The following is a 26579-nucleotide window of genomic DNA, read 5'->3' as shown; positions in this document are numbered from 1 at the left end:
TCTAGAACTACAGAACATTCTATTTTGTTGTGCGTAGGGGAGACTTTAGTTTAGTGGAACCCTTGAGTCTCCTCCCAATCTTCATCGGAGAGCTCTACAAGGTCCTCCTCCCAGAGGGGTTTCTTTGCATATGCTCTTGACCTCTAACAAACATTTAAATGTAAAAAGAAGAGGTAGAATGGATTTTTTTTTTAGTAATGTGCCACATTGTTTTTGTGTTAAATATTTTAATGATTTTTTCTTTCACATAGAAAACAACAACAATAACAAGGAAAAAAAACCACAATCTCCTTTTGTCCATAGGCCCCTTCCCAATTGTCAGAGTAGCATAGGAATTGAAATAAGACAAAGTGTACATGTCAACAAGAGGAATGCAAGTTACATCAAACAGGGTGATATTCGACCTTCACATATCAATTTTGAATTTGGATAATGAGCGGGTCCAAATTTTGTAGAATTTCTTTTTAGATCTTCTGTTTTCATATATGTTTTTATATACTGGGAGATCTGTAGGTACAGATTTGATGAGGTCTGTAAGGGTTGGCGCATTTGTGCTCTTCCATTTCAGGGCACTCTGTCTCCTGTCGTAGAATAAGGGCCCGTTTCAACTAGAGCGAATCTGCAAGCGTTTCCTGCATGCAGTTCCGCATAGACAATACAAGTGGATGGGACTGTTTCCACTTGTCAGGATTTCTGGGCGTTTTTCTGTGCAGAAAAAATCTGCACGGCAGAGTTATCAGAATTCGCATACCGCAATGCGATTCGCATACAATGTATTTAATAGGAAATTCGCATGCGGTTTTGGTATGCAAATTTTCATGCAAATTCGCATACGATTTTGCATAGAAACAATGGAAAAGCACACAGGCACTGCCATGGTTAAATTCACATACATAGTCATCCATGCGAAATCGTATGCGAATTCGCATAAAAATTTGCATACACCCGCATGCGAAAATTCGCATCCGCATGCGAATATTTTCCGTGGCGATTCCCACCGCACAAGTGGAAACGGGCCCTAAGAGCAGTCTGGCTAGAAGTAATTCCTGCTCTATGAGATGAAGGTCACCAAAGATGTTGAGCAGTTTAGCTCTAGAGGCGGAAGGAAAAGCGGCACCTATGAGTTCAACATGGAGATTACGCACATCTTCCCAATAGGCCAGCAGGGGCGCTGCCAGCGTACAAGTGAGGCATGCCCTTGCTTTGGACCTCACTTTAGAGGGGGCCTCACTTTATTGCTGGTGGGCGCCAACCTGCCCTGTGCGGCCCCGGCTGCCCCCAGTAACTTACTTAACCCAGTTCCAGAGTGGACTCGTCTCGCCGCGATCTCCTCCTGTCACGGCTGCTCGGTTCGTGTCCTGTCTCCATGGTTACCCTGGCGGCGCCTCTGATGAGAAGGACTGGGGGCTGCCGTGAAGGACTGAGACTGCTGCTCGGGGCTGTAAGAAGCCTCAGGTGGGTAAAATGTAGATTTTTCATTTCGCCTCGGAAGTCCTTTAAGTTGGAACACTGTGCCATCTCTGTCCCCTGTACCTCCCCTGTGCCTCCAGTGTCCCCCTCTGTGTCACCTCTATTCCCCTGTACCTTGAGGCTGGCTTCACACTGCAAACCCATGGTAGCGGTGCAGTGCGATCGGCTGAAGCACTTATAGCCATATAGGGTGTACACAGAGCTCTGCAATAAACCATATAAAGATTTATTATGCCCAGAAAAATTTATAAGCATTGTATAGTCATTCAATGAATAGAATCATTGAGACCTCCCCACCAGCCTTGTACCTCTCTCTGTACTGCATGGAATATGTAAAGTATGCCTTTTAATTTGTTACAATTAGAATAAAAGTGAAGTTTTATCAAGGGATGTGCAAAGCCCTCTTCTTCTATTCATTGGATCTACAATCAATATATTGGTTTAGTGCACTCCCTCGGTGATTTTTCAGCTTTCCTGTGCATGGTTCTTTTCTTGATTCATTAGCATTGTATAGTCATTATGTTAGACAGACACCCGGCACCGACAATCTCCATCATTCTCCGAACATTCAGACTTCCAAGGAACAGAAGGACATTGTGTCTATCAAAGCCATCAGCTTCCCGTGAATGAGGTGCTGATTGGCTGAATGTGATTCTCTCCCTGGATTGGTGGAGATTTGTATTATTCCTCCTGTCATGATATCGCAGCTAGTTATGATGTTGAGATAATACAGATGCCATATTTTCCCATTTTTATGTCTGCTTTGTATTGATATGTCATATGTGTATGGCTGAAGGAAGCTGTTACTTTGAGTTGCTAGCTTCAGGCAAGGAAGTGGCTCATTAGGCCACTAGCCAGTCACCTTTGATCTGCTGTCTCAGATGTGATTGTCTGTGAAACTACATTTGCATTCAGTTCCTCTGGGTACAGGTAATTGCATGGCAGCTTCCACCTTTTGTCCTGCATCCTGCAGGGGGGTTGCATTGCTTTGAACTTTGTGTATATGTAAACAAGCCCAAAATACAATCCAGACTAGACAGTTGGAAGGTGACACAGGAACGTTTGAAGTTTACATATGACAGCCTGCTGGAAGTGTTTTGAAATCTCCGCAAAGATCAAAAGCTAAAACAGGAAAGCTTTGAAGTTTGCATATCACGGAAAGGATATGACAAACTGAACAATCTGGGAATTAAATTATGTCTGGAAATTTAATTAAAACTAGTTCCCCCCCCTTCCAAACGGGCTTGCAGCCTCAAGGCAAATCTCCCAGCATAAAAGGCAGGGGCAGATACATAAAATCAGTCCGCTGAAGCTAGGTGGACTCCTGATCCAATCAGAACTGTGTCCGTCCACAAAACCAAGTCCAAGGTTCTTCTATCTTGATCCCTGTTTATTTTGGTAAGCAAATATCCTTGTGTGTGTCTTTGTAACTTTTATTTTGTAACTTTTGTAAATCTTTTGTATATATTATTTTCTGCAGTGTTCCACTTTTTTCTGGAATATTAAATCGTTATTTAATAAGTTTGACTCCTGCTGTACTAAGCTAATGCTCATAGCCTAGAGAGAGACTGCAGTGTAACTTGCGTTACAAAGTCAGTGCCTGATTGTGCCTTGCTACTGTACGATTGTATTGTGTGTGCATGTGCGTGGCATTCCCGCATTCGGCCTGAAGCGCAAAGCTGACCCGAATACAAAAACGTGGATTGCGTGCAGATCACTCGACAGCAGAGTGGAAGTGTCTAGCGGCAGCTAGTGGTGGCAGTGAGAAGTGTTTGAGGGGTCACAGCCTTATGTTAGCTCGACTAAGGCTGCTTCCCCTCTCGATCTGGTCAAACCCTCATTCGGGAACCGTATCTGCAGGCTTTCCACGGGGCTGGTTCCTGACACCTCCTGTCTGGACCCCACCTCCCCTCCCCCCCCCCATACCGCTGTGCCATGTACAGGACCCACAGATCAGTTGTACTAATATGTGATCTTCTCTGCAGGTCTTACATCCGTGTGTCAAGAAGCTGGACCTGCGGGATTGTGATGTGTCCGACAGCGCTCTGCGTCTCATCGCTCAGTGCCGGCAGCTCCGGAAGATCAGTCTAAGTTCCTCGAAAGGTGAAGAGAGGACATCGGTGACATCACAAGGTAAGTGATGGCAGTACAGTGACAGTGTGACATCATGCAGTGACTGTGACCCCCAAGCAGTGACTGTGATCCCCATGCAGTGACAGTGACATCCTGCAGTGACCGTTTGCCCCAGCCATGCAATGACAGTGTGACCCCCTTGCAGTGACAGTAGTAACCCCCCATGCAGTTACAGTGTGACTCCCTTAAAGTGACAGTATGACCCTTGTGCCGTATACAGGACACAGTAGCCATCTTAGCTAGTAGATTTTATGTGGAATCCATCTTGTGCACATTCAATCTTGTGAAATACCCTCTTATGTAAAGTGTATGTATTTGCATAACCTCTGAAGACTGCTGTAATGACATTTGAATAGCACCTAGCCAGTAACCCACTAATTACCTTCACCTAAAGGAGAAGACTAGACGGGTGTTGTGTATGGAGATGGCTGATAATGCAGGAAACTCTCTGATGTGTGCATACATGTGAAGTGTTATCTAAATAGGATGTCATTCCATTTCATACAAGGTAGAACTTAAAGGACAACTGTCAAAGTTAATACAATTTTAAATGCCACATATACAGTATTTCCAGTAATTACTAGCAAATAGCAATACAAAGGCTTTTTTTTTCATCTTCTCGTGTTATATGAAGAAAATGACATTTAGAGAACAGTTCTCACTGTGGGCATTACTACGGAGGACTGTGTCCCGCACATCCAGCATACAGAAACAATCTTCACCTGCGCTAATTCTGTGACTAGAATCTGTTCAGAATGATAAAAAGCAGAAACATAGCTTCAAATGTGTGTAAATAGTCATCAGCTGAAGCTTTGTTTTCCTGTCTGTGTCTCTCTCTCTGCCACGCAGTGTAAAGTAAACAGTTTACAGCCAGGTTACTGTTCAGTTACATCTCCTAGAGAGAGACTGCAGAGTGTTGTTACAGATCAGTGCTGTACTGCTGTATGCTCGGTTGTTTCATTGCTATCCATGTTAGATTGCATTGTGTGTGGGTGGCATTTCCGTAATTTGGGCCTAAATCCCGCGGCTGACCTGAGATACTTGAACGCCAGTCTGAGTGCGCGCAGCTCGACAGCAGTGCATGAAATTGTTGTAATTGCCATAGACAGGGATAGATCTCCTTTTAGCACAGGAATCTGTGTGTGTGTATGGTGTCTAGCAGATTCGATGACTGCTACTGGTGACTGAGTCTTCTAAGGTGTGGTTGAGGGCAACAGCCTTGTTTTATTCTTAATTAAGGCTGCTCCTCCTCTCAATTTGAGAAAACCATCCAGTCCTGTCTCTGCAGGCTTGTCATGGGGCCCGGTTCCTGACAACCCCAGTGCAGTGACAGTGTGACCACATACAGTGACATCGTGACCCCATGCAGTGACAGCGTGACCCCACATGCAGTGACAGTGTGACCCCATGCAGTGACCATGTGACCCACGCTGCCTCTCTATTTTTTATTTTTTCAGGCATTGAAGCAGTTGCAGAATCTTGTCCATACCTCCATGAAATCACACTGAAAAAATGCCCTAATGTGACTGATGGGGGCGTCCTTTCTCTCTCACTCCATTGTCCTCTGCTACAGATTGTGAACCTCAGTGGCTGCACCCAAATCTCAGATGTCTCTCTGCAGGCCCTGGGGCAGAACTGTCCATATTTACACAGCGTGGACTTCTCTGCTACAGGGGTATGTATTATAGATCTCTGCTGTAGGGGTATGTATTGTAGATCTCTGCTACAGGGGTATGTATTGTAGATCTCTCCTACAGGGGTATGTATTGTAGATCTCTGCTACAGGGGTATGCATTCTATATCACTCCTACAGGGGTATGTATTGTAGATCTCTGATACAGGGGCATGTATTGTAGATCTCTCCTACAGGGGTATGTATTGTAGATCTCTCCTACAGGGGTATGTATTGTAGATCTCTCCTACAGGGGTATGTATTGTAGATCTCTTCTACAGGGGTATGTATTGTAGATCTCTGCTACAGGGGTATGTATTGTAGATCTCTGCTACAGGGGTATGCATTCTATATCACTCCTACAGGGGTATGTATTGTAGATCTCTCCTACAGGGGTATGTATTATAGATCTCTGCTACAGGGGTATGTATTGTAGATCTTCTACAGGGGTATGCATTATAGATCTCTCCTACAGGGGTATGTATTGTAGATCTCTCCTACAGGTGTATGTATTATAGATTTCTCCTACAGGGGTATGCATTCTATATCTCTCCTACAGGGGTATGTATTGTAGATCTCTCCTACAGGGGTACGCATTGTAGATCTCTCCTACAGAGGTATGCATTCTATATCTCTCCTACAGGCATATGTATTGTAGACCTCTGCTACAGGGGTATGTATTGTAGATCTCTCCTACAGGGGCATGTATTGTAGATCTCTCCTACAGGGGCATGTATTGTAGATCTCTCCTACAGGGGTATGTATTGTAGACCTCTGCTACAGGGGTATGTATTGTAGATCTCTCCTACAGGAGCATGTATTGCAGATCTCTGCTACAGGGGTATGTATTGTAGATCTCTGCTACAGAGGTATGCATTATAGATCTCTCCTACAGGAGTATGCATTATAGATTTCTGCTACAGGGGTACGCATGGTAGATCTCTGCTACAGGGGTATGTATTGTAGATCTCTGCTATAGGGATATATATTGTAGATCTCTGCTACAGGGGCATGTATTGTAGATCTCTGCTGTAGTGGTATGTATTATAGATCTCTGATTAAGAGGTATGTATTGTAGATCTCTGCTACAGGGGTATGTATTATACATCTCTGCTACAGGGGTACACATTGTAGATCTATCCTATAGGGGTATATATTGTAGATCTCTGCTATAGGGGTATATATTGTAGATCTCTGCTATAGGGGTATATATTGTAGATCTCTACTACAGGGGTATGTATTGTAGATCTCTCCTACAGGGTATGTATTGTAGATCTCTGCTGTAGTGGTATGTATTATAGACCTCTGCTTAAGAGGTATGTATTGTAGATCTCTGCTACAGGAGTATGCATTATAGACCTCTCTTACAGGGGTCTGTATTATAGATCTCTGCTACAGGGATATATATTGTAGATCTCTGCTACAGGGGTATGTATTGTAGATCTCTGCTATAGGGGTATATATTGTAGATCTCTGCTACAGGGGCATGTATTGTAGATCTCTCCTACAGGAGTATGTATTGTAGATCTCTGCTATAGGGGTATATATTGTAGATCTCTGCTATAGGGGTATATATTGTAGATCTCTGCTACAGGGGTATGTATTGTAGATCTCTGCTACAGGGGTATGTATTGTAGATCTCTGCTATAGGGGTATATATTGTAGATCTCTGCTACAGAGATATGTATTGTAGATCTCTCCTACATGGGTATGTATTGTAGATCTCTGCTACAGGGGTATGTATTGTAGATCTCTGCTATAGGGGTATATATTGTAGATCTCTGCTACAGAGATATGTATTGTAGATCTCTCCTACATGGGTATGTATTGTAGATCTCTGCTACAGAGGTATGTATTGTAGATCTCTCCTACAGAGGTATGTTGTGTAGATCTTTCCTACAGGGGTATGTATTGTAGATCTCTGCTACAGGGGTATGTATTGTAGATCTCTGCTACAGGGGTATGTATTGTAGATCTCTCCTACAGGGGTATGTATTGTAGATCTCTGATACAGGGGCATGTATTGTAGATCTCTCCTACAGGGGTCTGTATTGTAGATCTCTCCTACAGGCATATGTATTGTAGATCTCTGCTACAGGGGTATGTATTGTAGATCTCTGCTACAGGGGTATGTATTGTAGATCTCTGCTACAGGGGTATGTATTGTAGATCTCTCCTACAGGGGCATGTATTGTAGATCTCTCCTACAGGGGTATGTATTGTAGATCTCTGCTACAGAGGTATGCATTCTATATCTCTCCTACAGGCATATGTATTGTAGACCTCTGCTACAGGGGTATATATTGTAGATCTCTCCTACAGGCATATGTATTGTAGATCTCTGCTACAGGGGTATGTATTGTAGATCTCTGCTACAGGGGTATGTATTGTAGATCTCTCCTACAGGAGCATGTATTGCAGATCTCTCCTACAGGGGTATGTATTGTAGATCTCTGCTACAGGGGTATGTATTGTAGATCTCTGCTACAGGGGCATGTATTGTAGATCTCTCCTACAGGGGTATGTATTGTAGATCTCTGCTACAGGGGTATGCATTCTATATCACTCCTACAGGGGTATGTATTGTAGATCTCTGATACAGGGGCATGTATTGTAGATCTCTCCTACAGGGGTATGTATTGTAGATCTCTCCTACAGGGGTATGTATTGTAGATCTCTCCTACAGGGGTATGTATTGTAGATCTCTTCTACAGGGGTATGTATTGTAGATCTCTGCTACAGGGGTATGTATTGTAGATCTCTGCTACAGGGGTATGCATTCTATATCACTCCTACAGGGGTATGTATTGTAGATCTCTCCTACAGGGGTATGTATTATAGATCTCTGCTACAGGGGTATGTATTGTAGATCTTCTACAGGGGTATGCATTATAGATCTCTCCTACAGGGGTATGTATTGTAGATCTCTCCTACAGGTGTATGTATTATAGATTTCTCCTACAGGGGTATGCATTCTATATCTCTCCTACAGGGGTATGCATTGTAGATCTCTCCTACAGGGGTACGCATTGTAGATCTCTCCTACAGAGGTATGCATTCTATATCTCTCCTACAGGCATATGTATTGTAGACCTCTGCTACAGGGGTATGTATTGTAGATCTCTCCTACAGGGGCATGTATTGTAGATCTCTCCTACAGGGGCATGTATTGTAGATCTCTCCTACAGGGGTATGTATTGTAGACCTCTGCTACAGGGGTATGTATTGTAGATCTCTCCTACAGGAGCATGTATTGCAGATCTCTGCTACAGGGGTATGTATTGTAGATCTCTGCTACAGAGGTATGCATTATAGATCTCTCCTACAGGAGTATGCATTATAGATTTCTGCTACAGGGGTACGCATGGTAGATCTCTGCTACAGGGGTATGTATTGTAGATCTCTGCTATAGGGATATATATTGTAGATCTCTGCTACAGGGGCATGTATTGTAGATCTCTGCTACAGGGGTATGTATTGTAGATCTCTGCTGTAGTGGTATGTATTATAGATCTCTGATTAAGAGGTATGTATTGTAGATCTCTGCTACAGGGGTATGTATTATACATCTCTGCTACAGGGGTACACATTGTAGATCTATCCTATAGGGGTATATATTGTAGATCTCTGCTATAGGGGTATATATTGTAGATCTCTGCTATAGGGGTATATATTGTAGATCTCTACTACAGGGGTATGTATTGTAGATCTCTCCTACAGGGGTATGTATTGTAGATCTCTGCTGTAGTGGTATGTATTATAGACCTCTGCTTAAGAGGTATGTATTGTAGATCTCTGCTACAGGAGTATGCATTATAGACCTCTCCTACAGGGGTCTGTATTATAGATCTCTGCTACAGGGATATATATTGTAGATCTCTGCTACAGGGATATATATTGTAGATCTCTGCTACAGGGGTATGTATTGTAGATCTCTGCTATAGGGGTATATATTGTAGATCTCTGCTACAGGGGCATGTATTGTAGATCTCTCCTACAGGAGTATGTATTGTAGATCTCTGCTATAGGGGTATATATTGTAGATCTCTGCTATAGGGGTATATATTGTAGATCTCTGCTACAGGGGTATGTATTGTAGATCTCTGCTACAGGGGTATGTATTGTAGATCTCTGCTATAGGGGTATATATTGTAGATCTCTGCTACAGAGATATGTATTGTAGATCTCTCCTACATGGGTATGTATTGTAGATCTCTGCTACAGGGGTATGTATTGTAGATCTCTGCTATAGGGGTATATATTGTAGATCTCTGCTACAGAGATATGTATTGTAGATCTCTCCTACATGGGTATGTATTGTAGATCTCTGCTACAGAGGTATGTATTGTAGATCTCTCCTACAGAGGTATGTTGTGTAGATCTTTCCTACAGGGGTATGTATTGTAGATCTCTGCTACAGGGGTATGTATTGTAGATCTCTGCTACAGGGGTATGTATTGTAGATCTCTCCTACAGGGGTATGTATTGTAGATCTCTGATACAGGGGCATGTATTGTAGATCTCTCCTACAGGGGTCTGTATTGTAGATCTCTCCTACAGGCATATGTATTGTAGATCTCTGCTACAGGGGTATGTATTGTAGATCTCTGCTACAGGGGTATGTATTGTAGATCTCTCCTACAGGGGCATGTATTGTAGATCTCTCCTACAGGGGTATGTATTGTAGATCTCTGCTACAGAGGTATGCATTCTATATCTCTCCTACAGGCATATGTATTGTAGACCTCTGCTACAGGGGTATATATTGTAGATCTCTCCTACAGGCATATGTATTGTAGATCTCTGCTACAGGGGTATGTATTGTAGATCTCTGCTACAGGGGTATGTATTGTAGATCTCTCCTACAGGAGCATGTATTGCAGATCTCTCCTACAGGGGTATGTATTGTAGATCTCTGCTACAGGGGTATGTATTGTAGATCTCTGCTACAGGGGCATGTATTGTAGATCTCTCCTACAGGGGTATGTATTGTAGATCTCTGCTACAGGGGTATGCATTCTATATCACTCCTACAGGGGTATGTATTGTAGATCTCTGATACAGGGGCATGTATTGTAGATCTCTCCTACAGGGGTATGTATTGTAGATCTCTCCTACAGGGGTATGTATTGTAGATCTCTCCTACAGGGGTATGTATTGTAGATCTCTTCTACAGGGGTATGTATTGTAGATCTCTGCTACAGGGGTATGTATTGTAGATCTCTGCTACAGGGGTATGCATTCTATATCACTCCTACAGGGGTATGTATTGTAGATCTCTCCTACAGGGGTATGTATTATAGATCTCTGCTACAGGGGTATGTATTGTAGATCTTCTACAGGGGTATGCATTATAGATCTCTCCTACAGGGGTATGTATTGTAGATCTCTCCTACAGGTGTATGTATTATAGATTTCTCCTACAGGGGTATGCATTCTATATCTCTCCTACAGGGGTATGTATTGTAGATCTCTCCTACAGGGGTACGCATTGTAGATCTCTCCTACAGAGGTATGCATTCTATATCTCTCCTACAGGCATATGTATTGTAGACCTCTGCTACAGGGGTATGTATTGTAGATCTCTCCTACAGGGGCATGTATTGTAGATCTCTCCTACAGGGGCATGTATTGTAGATCTCTCCTACAGGGGTATGTATTGTAGACCTCTGCTACAGGGGTATGTATTGTAGATCTCTCCTACAGGAGCATGTATTGCAGATCTCTGCTACAGGGGTATGTATTGTAGATCTCTGCTACAGAGGTATGCATTATAGATCTCTCCTACAGGAGTATGCATTATAGATTTCTGCTACAGGGGTACGCATGGTAGATCTCTGCTACAGGGGTATGTATTGTAGATCTCTGCTATAGGGATATATATTGTAGATCTCTGCTACAGGGGCATGTATTGTAGATCTCTGCTACAGGGGTATGTATTGTAGATCTCTGCTGTAGTGGTATGTATTATAGATCTCTGATTAAGAGGTATGTATTGTAGATCTCTGCTACAGGGGTATGTATTATACTTCTCTGCTACAGGGGTACACATTGTAGATCTATCCTATAGGGGTATATATTGTAGATCTCTGCTATAGGGGTATATATTGTAGATCTCTGCTATAGGGGTATATATTGTAGATCTCTACTACAGGGGTATGTATTGTAGATCTCTCCTACAGGGGTATGTATTGTAGATCTCTGCTGTAGTGGTATGTATTATAGACCTCTGCTTAAGAGGTATGTATTGTAGATCTCTGCTACAGGAGTATGCATTATAGACCTCTCCTACAGGGGTCTGTATTATAGATCTCTGCTACAGGGATATATATTGTAGATCTCTGCTACAGGGATATATATTGTAGATCTCTGCTACAGGGGTATGTATTGTAGATCTCTGCTATAGGGGTATATATTGTAGATCTCTGCTACAGGGGCATGTATTGTAGATCTCTCCTACAGGAGTATGTATTGTAGATCTCTGCTATAGGGGTATATATTGTAGATCTCTGCTATAGGGGTATATATTGTAGATCTCTGCTACAGGGGTATGTATTGTAGATCTCTGCTACAGGGGTATGTATTGTAGATCTCTGCTATAGGGGTATATATTGTAGATCTCTGCTACAGAGATATGTATTGTAGATCTCTCCTACATGGGTATGTATTGTAGATCTCTGCTACAGGGGTATGTATTGTAGATCTCTGCTATAGGGGTATATATTGTAGATCTCTGCTACAGAGATATGTATTGTAGATCTCTCCTACATGGGTATGTATTGTAGATCTCTGCTACAGAGGTATGTATTGTAGATCTCTCCTACAGAGGTATGTTGTGTAGATCTTTTCTACAGGGGTATGTATTGTAGATCTCTGCTACAGGGGTATGTATTGTAGATCTCTGCTATAGGGGTATATATTGTAGATCTCTGCTACAGAGATATGTATTGTAGATCTCTCCTACATGGGTATGTATTGTAGATCTCTGCTACAGGGGTATGTATTGTAGATCTCTCCTACAGAGGTATGTTGTGTAGATCTTTCCTACAGGGGTATGTATTGTAGATCTCTGCTACAGGGGTATGTATTGTAGATCTCTGCTATAGGGGTATATATTGTAGATCTCTGCTACAGAGATATGTATTGTAGATCTCTCCTACATGGGTATGTATTGTAGATCTCTGCTACAGGGGTATGTATTGTAGATCTCTGCTATAGGGGTATATATTGTAGATCTCTGCTACAGAGATATGTATTGTAGATCTCTCCTACATGGGTATGTATTGTAGATCTCTGCTACAGGGGTATGTATTGTAGATCTCTCCTACAGAGGTATGTTGTGTAGATCTTTCCTACAGGGGTATATATTGTAGATCTCTGCTATAGGGGTATATATTGTAGATCTCTGCTATAGGGGTATATATTGTAGATCTCTACTACAGGGGTATGTATTGTAGATCTCTCCTACAGGGGTATGTATTGTAGATCTCTGCTGTAGTGGTATGTATTATAGACCTCTGCTTAAGAGGTATGTATTGTAGATCTCTGCTACAGGAGTATGCATTATAGACCTCTCCTACAGGGGTCTGTATTATAGATCTCTGCTACAGGGATATATATTGTAGATCTCTGCTACAGGGATATATATTGTAGATCTCTGCTACAGGGGTATGTATTGTAGATCTCTGCTATAGGGGTATATATTGTAGATCTCTGCTACAGGGGCATGTATTGTAGATCTCTCCTACAGGAGTATGTATTGTAGATCTCTGCTATAGGGGTATATATTGTAGATCTCTGCTATAGGGGTATATATTGTAGATCTCTGCTACAGGGGTATGTATTGTAGATCTCTGCTACAGGGGTATGTATTGTAGATCTCTGCTATAGGGGTATATATTGTAGATCTCTGCTACAGAGATATGTATTGTAGATCTCTCCTACAGGGGTATGTATTGTAGATCTCTGCTACAGGGGTATGTATTGTAGATCTCTGCTATAGGGGTATATATTGTAGATCTCTGCTACAGAGATATGTATTGTAGATCTCTCCTACATGGGTATGTATTGTAGATCTCTGCTACAGAGGTATGTATTGTAGATCTCTCCTACAGGGGTATGTATTGTAGATCTCTGCTACAGGGGTATGTATTGTAGATCTCTGCTACAGGGGTATGTATTGTAGATCTCTGCTACAGGGGTATGTATTGTAGATCTCTGCTACAGAGGTATGTTGTGTAGATCTTTCCTACAGGGGTATGTATTGTAGATCTCTGCTACAGGGGTATGTATTGTAGATCTCTGCTACAGGGGTATGTATTGTAGATCTCTCCTACAGGGGTATGTATTGTAGATCTCTGATACAGGGGCATGTATTGTAGATCTCTCCTACAGGGGTCTGTATTGTAGATCTCTCCTACAGGCATATGTATTGTAGATCTCTGCTACAGGGGTATGTATTGTAGATCTCTGCTACAGGGGTATGTATTGTAGATCTCTCCTACAGGGGCATGTATTGTAGATCTCTCCTACAGGGGTATGTATTGTAGATCTCTGCTACAGAGGTATGCATTCTATATCTCTCCTACAGGCATATGTATTGTAGACCTCTGCTACAGGGGTATATATTGTAGATCTCTCCTACAGGCATATGTATTGTAGATCTCTGCTACAGGGGTATGTATTGTAGATCTCTGCTACAGGGGTATGTATTGTAGATCTCTCCTACAGGAGCATGTATTGCAGATCTCTCCTACAGGGGTATGTATTTTAGATCTCTGCTACAGGGGTATGTATTGTAGATCTCTGCTACAGGGGCATGTATTGTAGATCTCTCCTACAGGGGTATGTATTGTAGATCTCTCCTACAGGGGCATGTATTGTAGATCTCTCCTACAGGGGTATGTATTGTAGATCTCTGCTACAGAGGTATGCATTCTATATCTCTCCTACAGGCATATGTATTGTAGACCTCTGCTACAGGGGTATATATTGTAGATCTCTCCTACAGGCATATGTATTGTAGATCTCTGCTACAGGGGTATGTATTGTAGATCTCTGCTACAGGGGTATGTATTGTAGATCTCTCCTACAGGAGCATGTATTGCAGATCTCTCCTACAGGGGTATGTATTTTAGATCTCTGCTACAGGGGTATGTATTGTAGATCTCTGCTACAGGGGTATGTATTGTAGATCTCTCCTACAGGGGCATGTATTGCAGATCTCTGCTACAGGGGTATATATTGTAGATCTCTGCTACAGGGGTATGTATTGTAGATCTCTTCTACAGGGGTATGTATTGTAGATCTCTGCTACAGGGGTATGTATTGTAGATCTCTGCTACAGGGGTATGTATTGTAGATCTCTCCTACAGGGGTATGTATTGTAGATCTCTGCTACAGGAGTATGTATTGTAGATCTCTGCTACAGGGGTATGTATTGTAGATCTCTCCTACAGGGGTATGTATTGTAGATCTCTGCTACAGGGGTATGTATTGTAGATCTCTGCTACAGGGGTATGTATTGTAGATCTCTCCTACAGGGGTATGTATTGCAGATCTCTCCTACAGGGTTATGTATCATATATCTCTGCTACAGGGTAATAGTAGGTTCATTACACAAATACTTTGCTGATGAGAAGATCCACATTCATGAGGATGTATCAGTATTCACAAGAGCTGAAATAATGTATATTCCTCTTTGTGCGCAGGTGACGGATTGTGGCGTCATAGCTCTGGCGGCTGGAAAATGCTCACAAAATTTAAAGGTACCCTTCATCAGGTCTCTGAGTATTTTCCTGCAAGTGTGTGACTTTTTATTACAAAGTGCTGTGCTCACCATCAGGCAGCGCTGGTTCTAGCTACCGTGGGGCCCTGGGGCAAAAGAAACTTGCGGGCCCTCCTAGCAGTGTCCCCCCAGTCTCTGAGCCGACTCCTAGGACCCCTCCCACCACACTACCAGCCACAGAAAATCATTAGATGTCCATCACATGTCCCCAAAAGCATTGTTGGGGACCCCATTATTTATCTCCTCCTTTCCATTCCAAATTTGGAGTGCATGCACATTGGGGTCTTCCCTAATCCAGGCAGGACACAGGAGGCAGCACCACACTCTATGCTACACACAGCAGAGTCTTACCTAATCCAGGCAGGACACAGGAGGCAGCACCGCACTCTATGCTACACACAGCAGAGTCTTACCTAATCCAGGCAGGACACAGGAGGCAGCACCACACTCTATGCTACACACAGCGGAGTGTTACCTAATCCAGGCAGGAGACAGGAGGCAGCACCACACTCTATGCTACACACAGCAGAGTCTTACCTAATCCAGGCAGGACACAGGAGGCAGCACCACACTCTATGCTACACACAGCAGAGTCTTACCTAATCCAGGCAGGACACAGGAGGCAGCACCACACTCTATGCTACACACAGCGGAGTGTTACCTAATCCAGGCAGGAGACAGGAGGCAGCACCACACTCTATGCTACACACAGCAGAGTCTTACCTAATCCAGGCAGGACACAGGAGGCAGCACCACACTCTATGCTACACACAGCGGAGTGTTACCTAATCCAGGCAGGACACAGGAGGCAGCACCACACTCTATGCTACACACAGCGGAGTCTTGCCTAATCCAGGCAGGACACAGGAGGCAGCACCACACTCTGTTACACACAGCGGAGTGTTAGCTAATCCAGGCAGGACACAGGAGGCAGCACCACATTCTATGCTACACACAGCAGAGTCTTACCTAATCCAGGTAGGACACAGGAGGCAGCACCACACTCTATGCTACACACAGCGGAGTCTCACCTAATCCAGGCAGGACACAGGAGGCAGCACCACACTCTATGCTACACACAGCGGAGTCTCACCTAATCCAGGCAGGACACAGCAGGCCGCACTGCACTCTATGCTACACACAGCGGAGTCTTACCTAATCCAGGCAGGACACAGGAGGCAGTACCACACTCTATGCTACACACAGCGGAGTCTCACCCAATCCAGGCAGGACACAGGAGGCAGCACCACACTCTATGCTACACTCAGCGGAGTCTTACCTAATCCAGGCAGGACACAGGAGGCAGCACCACACTCTATACTACACACAGCGGAGTCTCACCTAATCCAGGCAGGACACAGGAGGCAGCACCACACTCTATGCTACACACAGCGGAGTCTTACCTAATCCAGGCAGGACACAGGATGCAGTACCAAACTCTATGCTACACACAGCGGAGTCTTACCTAATCCAGGCAGGACACAGGAGGCAGCACCGCACTCTATGCTACACACAGCGGAGTCTTACCTAATCCAGGCAGGACACAGGAGGCAGCACCACACTCTATACTACACACAGCAGAGTCTTACCTAATCCAGGCAGGACACAGGAGGCAGCACCACACTCTATGCTACACACAGCGGAGTCTTACCTAATCCAGGCAGGACACAGGAGGCAGCACCACACTCTATGCTACACACAGCAGAGTCTCACCTAATCCAGGCAGGAGACAGGAGGCAGCACCATAAACGCCAAACTTCTCCATGCTGCGTCTCTCTTCCTTGTTCCCTATAGGCATGTATGGGGTCACCGTAGTTGGAGGGGAGGGGGCACACACTGTAGGGGCCGCTACAGGATCTGGGGCCCTGGGGCAATTGCCCCCTTTCTCTCTATGGAAGTGCCGGACCTGCTTGTAGGTCAGAAGAACAGTAACGGTAGGATGAGTTTCTCATATTTTCAGTGGAGGGAATCCATCATGGATGAAAAAAAATGATTTTGTGAGGAGGAAATCTCATACTCAGCTTTTCAGTGATACTCCCTCTGGGCCACAGCCCTCCTCTTCTCACCTCCGCACTGCTGAGACAACGGTAAAGACCCCACTGATGTCCATACCAAGTTGGCCACCAAGTTCCACCACCTTCCATTGAGAGAGTTTGGAGAGAAGAGGCCTGAAGAATCAAGAGGAGGAGGACCAGTGGGAGCAGCACAGAAGAGGGGAGTATGTGGTTCTCTCCCTACTGGATCACCAGACTGAAAAATACACATTGATTACAGAGAATCCATCTGGAGTGTGTCAGTTTCATATTATTTGGCCAGGTATGGGTGTGTATGATTTTTTATGAGGTGGGATTTGGAGGAGTAGCAATGGAGATCCAGAACTAGAACTTCATGTCATGGATAAATGGAGCCTATAATATCCAGGGCCGCATTTGTACTTTTTACTGCCCAAGGCCCACTATCACACCAGCTGCTCCCAGACTGACAGCATCATAAACTCCACCCTCCCAAAAGGGCAGGGATTAGATTGAAGGCAGGGATGCTCAAATCCGTATTCAGGAGATATCCGGATAATTGTATCCGGATATCTCCCAGTACACCTTTGCGGGGGGGTCAATCTTACCTGTATGACGTCTTCTTGCTCCGTGCCTCACACGATGCGGTCCACGCGACTCCAAATACTTCCTCCTTCCGGGTTGAAGGAGGAAGTGTTTGGAGTCACGTGATGTGCGTGGACTGCATCGTGGGAAGCGCCGAGGGACGGAGCAAGAAGACGTCATACAGGTAAGATTGCCCCCTGCAAAGGTGTACTGGGAGATATCCAGATACAACTATCCGGGTATCTTCCGAATACGTATTTGAGCATCCCTGATTGAAGGCTCCTCATTGGACAGTTAGTGACATGATGACATGGATTAGATTGTCAGCTCCTTGGTGAGCGGCACATTCAGTGAGTGACAGGCAGCTCAGAGATCTCTGTAAGTTGCCGTTCGCTGCTTCTCCATCCCCCAAGTGCCAGATCCAGCTGTTGTTAGCCACCCACCACTATGTGCAAACTCTGTTTTGCAAGAAGAATGTCCGGCAGGCAAACTGCTACAACCACCCTGCTGCCCAGAGCCCATCCCTTTTCCTGGTGTCCTAGGCCATGGCCTTTTGTGGCCTTGCCTGAAATCCGGCCATGATAATACCTCAAATGCCATGTTGCCCAACCCTTACATCAAGGCCACCAACTGTGCATGTTCGGAGGAACTCTGCAGAGGTAGATAATAAGCCCTGCATAGGCACTAATTAACCCCTCTGGGGCTATGTGTGGTTTCCTGCGAATCGTGAACTGTCGGTGGCCTTGAGGACAGGGTTAGGGAAGTCCAATATTGCCTTCTCAGAATAGGCTTTCATTAGAAGCTCTTCCGATTGCCCAGGGTCAGTTTCTGAGATTTTTCTGTGTTTTTGCTGTTCTACTAAATAAGACAGAGTACTGTATATACTCGCATATAAGCCTAGTTTTTCAGCACAAAACATGAGCTGAAAAGTTACCCCCTCGGCTTATATGTGAGTCAGTGGAGCAGAACGGATGGTGGAACAGGTTTTGTTACTGACAGAGGAGCGTAAGGATCGTGCACTAGAAATTCTGCTCTTGCCAGCTGGCTCCCTGCTGCGTCCGTGCCCCCCATCCCCTGCAACATGGTGTGCAGAGTGCGCTGCTCAAGACTTCCTGTGGAGCAGAGCGTGCAAGCAATGTGTCAGCAATGCAATGATCAGATATTTTTTGTGTGTGTCATTCGCTGTCTCATAGCTATGACCCCATCTAGTGGCTTCTTGAGACACAACTATCGTCCTTGTGGCACATCTGGCTATGGGGAGGGGGGATGACTTGTACTGGGGGCACATCTGGCTAATATGAAGGGGGCTATACTGGGAAGGGGGCTTGTACACGAGTCAATCACTTTTACCTGGTTTCTGAGGGAAAAGTGGGTATCTCGGCTTATACGCATGTTGGCTTATATGCGAGTATATACGGTATATGTGAAAAAAGCGATCTAAATCCTATTTTCATGGCTTCAAAATCTGTCCCAATATCACAGCTGCAGTGTATGATCTCAGCAGCGCTCCCAAACCTACCGTGTGCATCACAGCTGGATCATCCACAAGGCAAACATAGGCAGTTGCCTAGGGCCTGGAGAGTGTCTAGGGGCCTGAAGAATGCTAAGCCCCACCAAATCTTACTGAAAAAGTTGGGACACCAACGGCAGTGGGGAAAAATTGCTATCTTATCTAGGGTCCCATTTCGTCTAAATCTTTTTCTGGTGTGCAGAGCAGTGATGAGCAAAAATGCCAATAATATTTTCGCATTCATTTTTGCAAAAATAATGTTAAATTAGATTTTGAAGTGTTGTTAATTTTCGTGTTTTTCATAAATTTTCTGAGTAAAAAATATAGGTTTTTTTTTTTGCATTTTCGCTGCAAATCTATAGATTTTTCTTTGTTTTCTTAGTAAAAATACCGGTATAGATTTTTTATGTTTTTTCGTCTCTAGGAGACAGTTAGATGGCGAAACTGCCGTCTATTAACAATGTACAACGATTCGATCTAAGGCAGCGCTGTACTGGGGACAGCCGTGTCACTCGGCTGTCCCCTCTGGAGGCTCAGGTGCGATTGGCTGTCATAGACTGAAGCCTATGAGAGCCGATCGCTGTCATTGGCTGGTGGGGGGGGGATAAGGAAATTTATTAGTGAAATAACCCAAATAAAAAAAATAAATAAACATTGCAGCGGCAATCAAAGCCCACCCACAGAAAGCTCTGTTGGTGGGCAGTTAAGGGGCGGGGGGAACCACTTGTGTGCTGAGTTGTACAGCCCTGCAGCGATCCCTTAAAGCTGCAGTGGCCTGAATTGTAAAAAATAGCCTGGTCACTAGGGGGGTGTAAGTCTATGGCCCTGAAGAGGTTAAAAGGTGAAAATACAAGCTATTTTCAGGAAAAATATTCAAAATCAAAAGTGGCATTTTCAATGCAAAAATGACTTTGGCGAAAATTTGCAAGGAACGCTTGTGCAAAGATAATCTGTACTCCAAATATAGCAGTTGTCTGTCTTTTAATGCAGGAAACTTGCCCATCAGCAATACAGTCTCCCAATCAATCAAATGTCCGATCGATCAGATCACGTGCTATTAGTGGAGCTGATCGTAAAACGATCTATCGATTGTGCCGTTATTCTGAATTTGGGAACGATTCTTTTAGTCTGATCGGATTGCTGATCATTTTCTCCTCCATTTGGTGAGCCCAAACAATAATTTCCGATCTATCGTAACTATCAGATCAGATTGACTTGTGAATCTGGATAAGCATGGTAATGTGCACCTTAACCACTTAAGTACCAGCGGTCTCTGCCCCCTTAAAGCCAATGGTTACCAGTTAAAAAATAAAAAAAGTCAGATACTCACCTAAGGAGAGGGAAGGCCCGGTCCTAATGAGCCTTCCCTCTCCTCTCCCGGTGCCCTCGGTGCTGCGCTGGCTCCCCCGTTCGCGTCTGCCGCCGCAGGGACTTCGGAGGTCTTCGGGAGCACTCGGGCTTCCGAAGACGGGCCGCTCCATACTACGTACGCGCGAGTGCGTCATAGAGGGTGCTCACGCATGCGTAGTATGGATCCCGAGTGCTCCCGAAGGCTTCCGAAACCTCCCTTCGGTGGCGGAAGTTGCAGTATTTGACCGAACTGGTCGAATACTGCTACGGTGGACCCTGCGCGGGACCGGGCACCGGGAGAGGAGAGGGAAGGCTCATTAGGACCGAGCCTTCCCTCTCCTTAGGTGAGTATCTGACTTTTTTATTTTTGAACTGGTAAACATTCACTTTAAGGACCAGAGACCTCTGGTACAAAACCGAAGGAATCCCGACAAATCACCGCGCATACCTGCCGTCACCGCTGCACGCCGGGATCCTCCTGACATAGACTCTGCCGTCTATATGACGGCAGAGTCATGTGAGCCGGTCAGGAGCCGCTTTCATTGGCTCCTGACCGTGTCTATCAATGTAAGCCAATGGGTGCGGCTTACATTGATAGACACGGCCAGTAGCCAATAAAATCGCCTCCTGACCCACTCACAGGGCTCAGCTGTCATAGAGACAGGCAGAGCCAGTGAGCTGCGGGGAGCGACGAAAAAGGCGGATGCGCGCTGCGGCGGTGATTGAAATCTACACCCTGCCAGCCAGGTGACCACCAAAACAGGGCGTAAATTTCAATCACAGTGGTCCTCACTGATAAGAAATTCCAACTATAAAACACTTTCCTAGCAGAAAGTTGCTTCTGAGAGCAAGAAAGGTAAAAAAAGGGCATTTTTCTTATCGGTGAGGGTCACACTGTAGTCACTTCCTGTCTGAGTCAGGACTGAGTCAGCCACTTACATACCTGATATTTAACTCTTTCAGGCAGAGAAAGAAAAAAAAGGAACACAGCATAGTGATTTGTGTGCTAGGCACTGTACATACCCATGTCTATCTCATCATGTCACATGTCACTTCGGGTATCCTTTAAGGTAGCAGAACATCAGATTGTGATTGCTGCATTTGGTATTAGGTAGGACATACCAATATCTGTTGCCGTTACTGCCGCGCACCCGCAACCCGCATCATCCACAACGGCTCAACATCATGCAGCATGTCCGATCAACATGCTCGGCTCGAAATTGGTTGAAATTGGTCACTTTGTCAATCGTGCATGCACTTGGCGGCACCGATTTTCATTCGATAATAATGATCAAATCAGATGGTTGATCGGCCACCAAGTCGATAGATGGATGGCCACCTTAAAGAGACACTGAAGCGAAAAAAAAAAATGATGATGTAATGAATTGGTTGTGTAGTACGGATAATTACTAGAACATTAGTAGCAAATTATTCTCATATTTTTATTTTCAGATATATATATATATACTAGCTGATTGCCCGGCGTTGCCCGGGTATGCATTTGGCTGGTGTTAGCTCCGCCTACTTTTTCTAACCCTAACACACAATTACTCACTGACCAAGTTTGTGAGCTTTGCGGTCTTTGGTATCAATAATCTGCTTTGAAATGAAACAAATCTGATTGGCTGTGTGTGGCTCCACCCCCTTTTCTGAATTTGAACCCCAGTCACCCAATAACCAACTGTACCAGGTTTGAGGCCTGTGCCATTAACAGTTCAAGAATGGTAGCAATTAAATATTCCCCTTGAAAAGCAACAGGTGAAGTTTGATTCACTTTTGTAGGCTCCACCCACTTTTCTGAATATTAATCCCAGTCACCCAGTGACCAACTGTGCAAAGTTTAAAAACCCTGCTATTAACAGAATGGCTGCAGTATACATTTTCCCAGTGAAATTTGTATTTGTCTCCACCCACTGATGACCCGGCGTTGCCCGGGTATGTATTTGACTGGTGTTGGCTCCGCCCACTTTCTAACCCTAACACTCAAACACTCAATGACAAAGTTTGTGAGCTTTGGGGTCCTTGGCATCAATAATTTGTATATTCCCATAGAAATTAAACAAATCAGATAGGCTGTTTGTGGCTCCACCCCTCTCCAGCATTTGAACCCCAGTCACCCAATGACCAACTGTAGCAGGTTTGAGGCATCTACTATTAGCAGTGTGAAAATGGCAGCAATTTAAATATTCCACTTGAAAATCAACAAGTGAATTTTGATTGGCTATTATAGGCTCCACCCACTTCCCTGAATATTAATCTCAGTCACTCAGTGACCATCTGGGCAAAGATTAGGAACCCTGAAATAAACAGTGTAAGAAAGGCTGCAGTTTACACTTTCCCAGTGTAATTTGTTTTGGCTCCGCCCACTTTTTGTAACCTGGACACAAAGTCACTACTCAATGCCCAAGTTTGAGAGTTTTGGGGGTCCTTGGCATCAATAATTTGTATTTTCCCATGAAATGAAACAAATCTGATGCACTGTTTGTGGCTCTGTCCCCTTTTCTGAATTTGAACCTCAGTGACCCAATGACCAACTGTACCAGGTTTGAGGCTTGTGCCATTAACAGTGCAAGAATGGCAGCAATTTTTATATTCTCCTCGAAAAGTGACATGTGATTTTTGATTGGCATTTTTAGGCTCCACCCACTTTTATGAATATTAATCCCAGTCACCCAGTAACAATTAACTGTGAAGAAGGGCTGCAGTTTACAATTTACCAGAAAAATCTGTTTTTAACTCCACCCACTTTTTGTAACCTTGACACACAGTCACTACTCAATGACCAAGTTTGTGAGCTTTTGGGTTCCTGGCATCAAAATTGTGCTAATGGAAGCAGTTTATCCAGCAAAGAAATCTGGCTGTTTTTGGCTCCGCCCATTTACTAAATTTGAACCCCGAACACTTAACAACTGACTGTAGCAGGTTTGAGGCCTCTGCTATTAACAGTGTGAGAATGGCTGCAGTTTCAATATTCCCCTTGAAAATCAATAGGTGAATTTTGATTGGCTGTTGTAGGCTCCACCTACTTTTCCGAATATTAATCCTAGTCACCCAGTGACCAACTGTGTGAAGTTTGAGAACCCTGTCATTAACAGTGTAAGAAAAACTGCAGTTTACATTTCCCCATGTAAAAAGTTAGTTGTTTTTGGCTCCACCCACTATTTCTAATCTTGACATACAGTCACTTAATGACCAAGTTTATGATGTTAGGCCTCTGCCATTAAGAGAGCATGAATGGCAGCAATGTAAATATTCCCCTTGAAAATCAAAAGGTGAATTTTGATTGGCTGCTGTAGGCTCCACCCACTTTTCTGAATATTATATCCCAGTCACCCAGTGGCCAACTGTGTCACGTTTGAGAACCCTGCCAATAACAGAATGGCTGAAATCAATCTAACAAATCTGATTGGCTGTTTGTGGTTCCACCCCTTTAGTGAATTTGGACCCCAGTCATCCAATGACTGACTGTATCAGGTTTGAGGCCTCTGCCACTAACAGTGTAAGAATGGTAGCAATGTGAATATTCCCCTTGAAAATCAATAGGTACATTTTGATTGGCTGTTGTAGGCTCCACCCAGATTTCTGAATATTCATCCAAGTCACCCAGTGGCCAATTGTGTAAAGTTTGGGAACCCTGCAATGTAAAAAATGAAGTCGTTGGCACCGCCCACTTTTTTTCTAACCTTGACATACAGTCACTCAATTATCAAGTTTATCAGCTTTGGGGTCCTTGGTATCAATACTTTGTATATTCCCATTGAAAAATAAACAAATCTGTCTGTTTGTGGCTCCGCCCCCTTCCTGAATTTGGACCCTAGTAACCCAGTGACCAACTGTACCAGGTTTGAGGCATCTGCTTTTACCAGTATAAGAGAATGGTAGCAGATGAAATATTCCCTTTGAAAATCAAAAGGTGAATTTTTATTGGCTGTTGTAGGCTCCACCCACCTTCCAAAATCTTAATCTGTCAACCAATGACCAACTGTGCAAAGTTTGAGAACCCTGCCATTAACGGTTTAAAAATGGTTGCAGTTTATATTTTCCCAGTAAAAGTTCTTTTGGCTCCGCCCACTTTTTGAAACCTTGACACACAGTCACTCAATGACCAAGTTTGTGAGCTGTCAGGTTCCTGGCATCAAAAATGTGTGAATGGAAGCAGTTTATCCACCAAGGAAATCTGATTGGCTGTATGTGGCCCCGCCCCTTTAGTGAATTTGGACCCCAGTCACCCAATGACCGACTGTAGCAAATTTGAAGCCTCTGCCATTAACAGTGTAAGAATAGCAGCAGTTCAAATATTCCCCTTGAAAATCAATAGGTGAATTTTGATTGGCTGTTATAGGCTCCACCCATTTTCTTGAATATTAATCGCATTCACCCAGTGACCAAGTGTGGCAAGTTTGAGAACCCTGCGATTAACAGTCTAAGAATGGCTGCCGTTTACATTTACCCATTTAAAATGAACGGCTGAAATTTGATTGGCTGTTTTATGCTCCACCCCCTTTTCCTGGATTTGCAACCTCGGTCACCAAGTGACCAACTGTGCCAAGTGTGGGGACTCTGGCTTGATTACTGTGAGAATGGCAGTCTTTTACATTTTTTCCATTGACTTGAATGGGTGGAATCTGATTTGCTGTTTTTAGCTCCGCCCACGTGTGCAGGGGGGCCGCGAGACCCCCAGAACATATCATCCCAGGCAGTAAGGGATCTGTGTACCAAGTTTCGTTCAAATCGGTCAAGCCGTTTTCGCGTGATCGCGGCACATACACACACACACACACACACATCCGATTTTATATATATAAGATATATATATATATATATATATATATATATATATATATATATATATATAATATAATATTATTATTATTATTATTATTATTATTTAGTATTTATATAGCGCCGACATATTACGCAGCGCTGTACAGTGTATATATATATATTGTCTTGTCACTAACTGTCCCTCAAAGGAGCTCACAATCTAATCCCTACCATTGCCATATGTCTATATTATGTAGTGTAAGTACTGTAGTCTAGGGCCAATTTTTTTAGGGGGAGCCAATTAACTTATCTGTATGTTTTTGGAATGTGGGAGGAAACCGGAGTGCCCGGAGGAAACCCACGCAGACACGGAGAGAACATACAAACTCTTTGCAGATAGTGCCCTGGCTGGGATTCGAACCAGGGACCCAGCGCTGCAAGGCGAGAGAGCTAACCACTACGCCACCGTGCTGCCCATATATTTTTTTTTTTTATAACATTGCATCATTCTCTAATATTTGCAGTTTAAACACTACTCAGCATTCTAAATGATTGTACAGAGCAGGCTAGTGAACTTTTGAACTTTCCTCTGCAGAAAAAAAAGAAAATACAGTGACAGACACTTTAAGATAACAAGCTTCAGAAGACAGAGCTCTCTGAGACTTTGAAAAGTCGTAGAGATCAGTGGTTCTTTTGCATAGGATAACAACTGGAGTTGCTTAACTCTTCCTGTACTGGAAAAAATAATAGACTCGTATCTCTGCTGCTAATGTTCTATTTCTTAGCTGTACTACACATACAAATCATTATATCATAAGTTTATTTTCACTTCAGATTCCCTGTAATGGCAATCAGTGAATTTTGGATTGAAGAGACGGGTTCTCTTACCTTTTCAGACTGAGTTGGCTTCTCTCATTTCTTAGAATAATGCTTGAGCAGTACATTTTCTTTAGTTAAACCCTTTTAAAAGAAAACTAGATGTTATTGCCACTTATCTGAGGATACAGCTGTGTGTACTGATCATGCTGCGTAGGAGGGTTGTAGACACTTCCCTTTATTCTATACATAATGTTTTTAGAGGACTGATGGCTGAGAATTTTCGGGAAGTGAAAGCGGTTACCCAGAGGTCCCACGAGTTTGATGCAGGACTGGTCCTAGACTTTTTGCTGCCTGAGGCAAACTTGTGGGGATGCCCTCCACACCCTTACCGATTTGGAATGATCGCACAGCACTAACAATTTACTCTGCACCTGATGCAAGTGTTTCACCTTGCTTCATGACAGAACCGGCCCTGGT

General features: G+C 43.9%; 2 protein-coding genes across 3 annotated transcripts in view; one reads left to right on the top strand and one right to left on the bottom strand.

Annotated features, from left to right (window-relative positions):
• ETFBKMT (electron transfer flavoprotein subunit beta lysine methyltransferase) overlaps nucleotides 1-26579 on the bottom strand; it is a 108827-nt gene that overhangs the window by 3529 nt on the left and 78719 nt on the right. Inside the window, exon 4 of the transcript XR_011030592.1 lies at nucleotides 26172-26243. The gene's annotated coding sequence lies outside the window, so the exon portion shown is untranslated. The remainder of the gene's footprint in view (nucleotides 1-26171; nucleotides 26244-26579) is intronic.
• AMN1 (antagonist of mitotic exit network 1 homolog) overlaps nucleotides 1-26579 on the top strand; it is a 143589-nt gene that overhangs the window by 86005 nt on the left and 31005 nt on the right. Inside the window, exons 3-5 of one of the 2 annotated variants that reach the window (XM_068278233.1) lie at nucleotides 3456-3603; nucleotides 5061-5278; nucleotides 14986-15042. In XM_068278233.1, coding sequence (XP_068134334.1) covers nucleotides 3456-3603; nucleotides 5061-5278; nucleotides 14986-15042 — 423 coding nt within the window. The remainder of the gene's footprint in view (nucleotides 1-3455; nucleotides 3604-5060; nucleotides 5279-14985; nucleotides 15043-26579) is intronic. The other variant, XM_068278234.1, reaches the window with a different exon arrangement.

Source organism: Hyperolius riggenbachi, chromosome 3 (genome assembly GCF_040937935.1).
Source record: "Hyperolius riggenbachi isolate aHypRig1 chromosome 3, aHypRig1.pri, whole genome shotgun sequence".
In the NCBI taxonomy this organism is placed as follows: domain Eukaryota; kingdom Metazoa; phylum Chordata; class Amphibia; order Anura; family Hyperoliidae; genus Hyperolius; species Hyperolius riggenbachi.
This window is presented reverse-complemented; position numbering and strand designations above follow the sequence as displayed.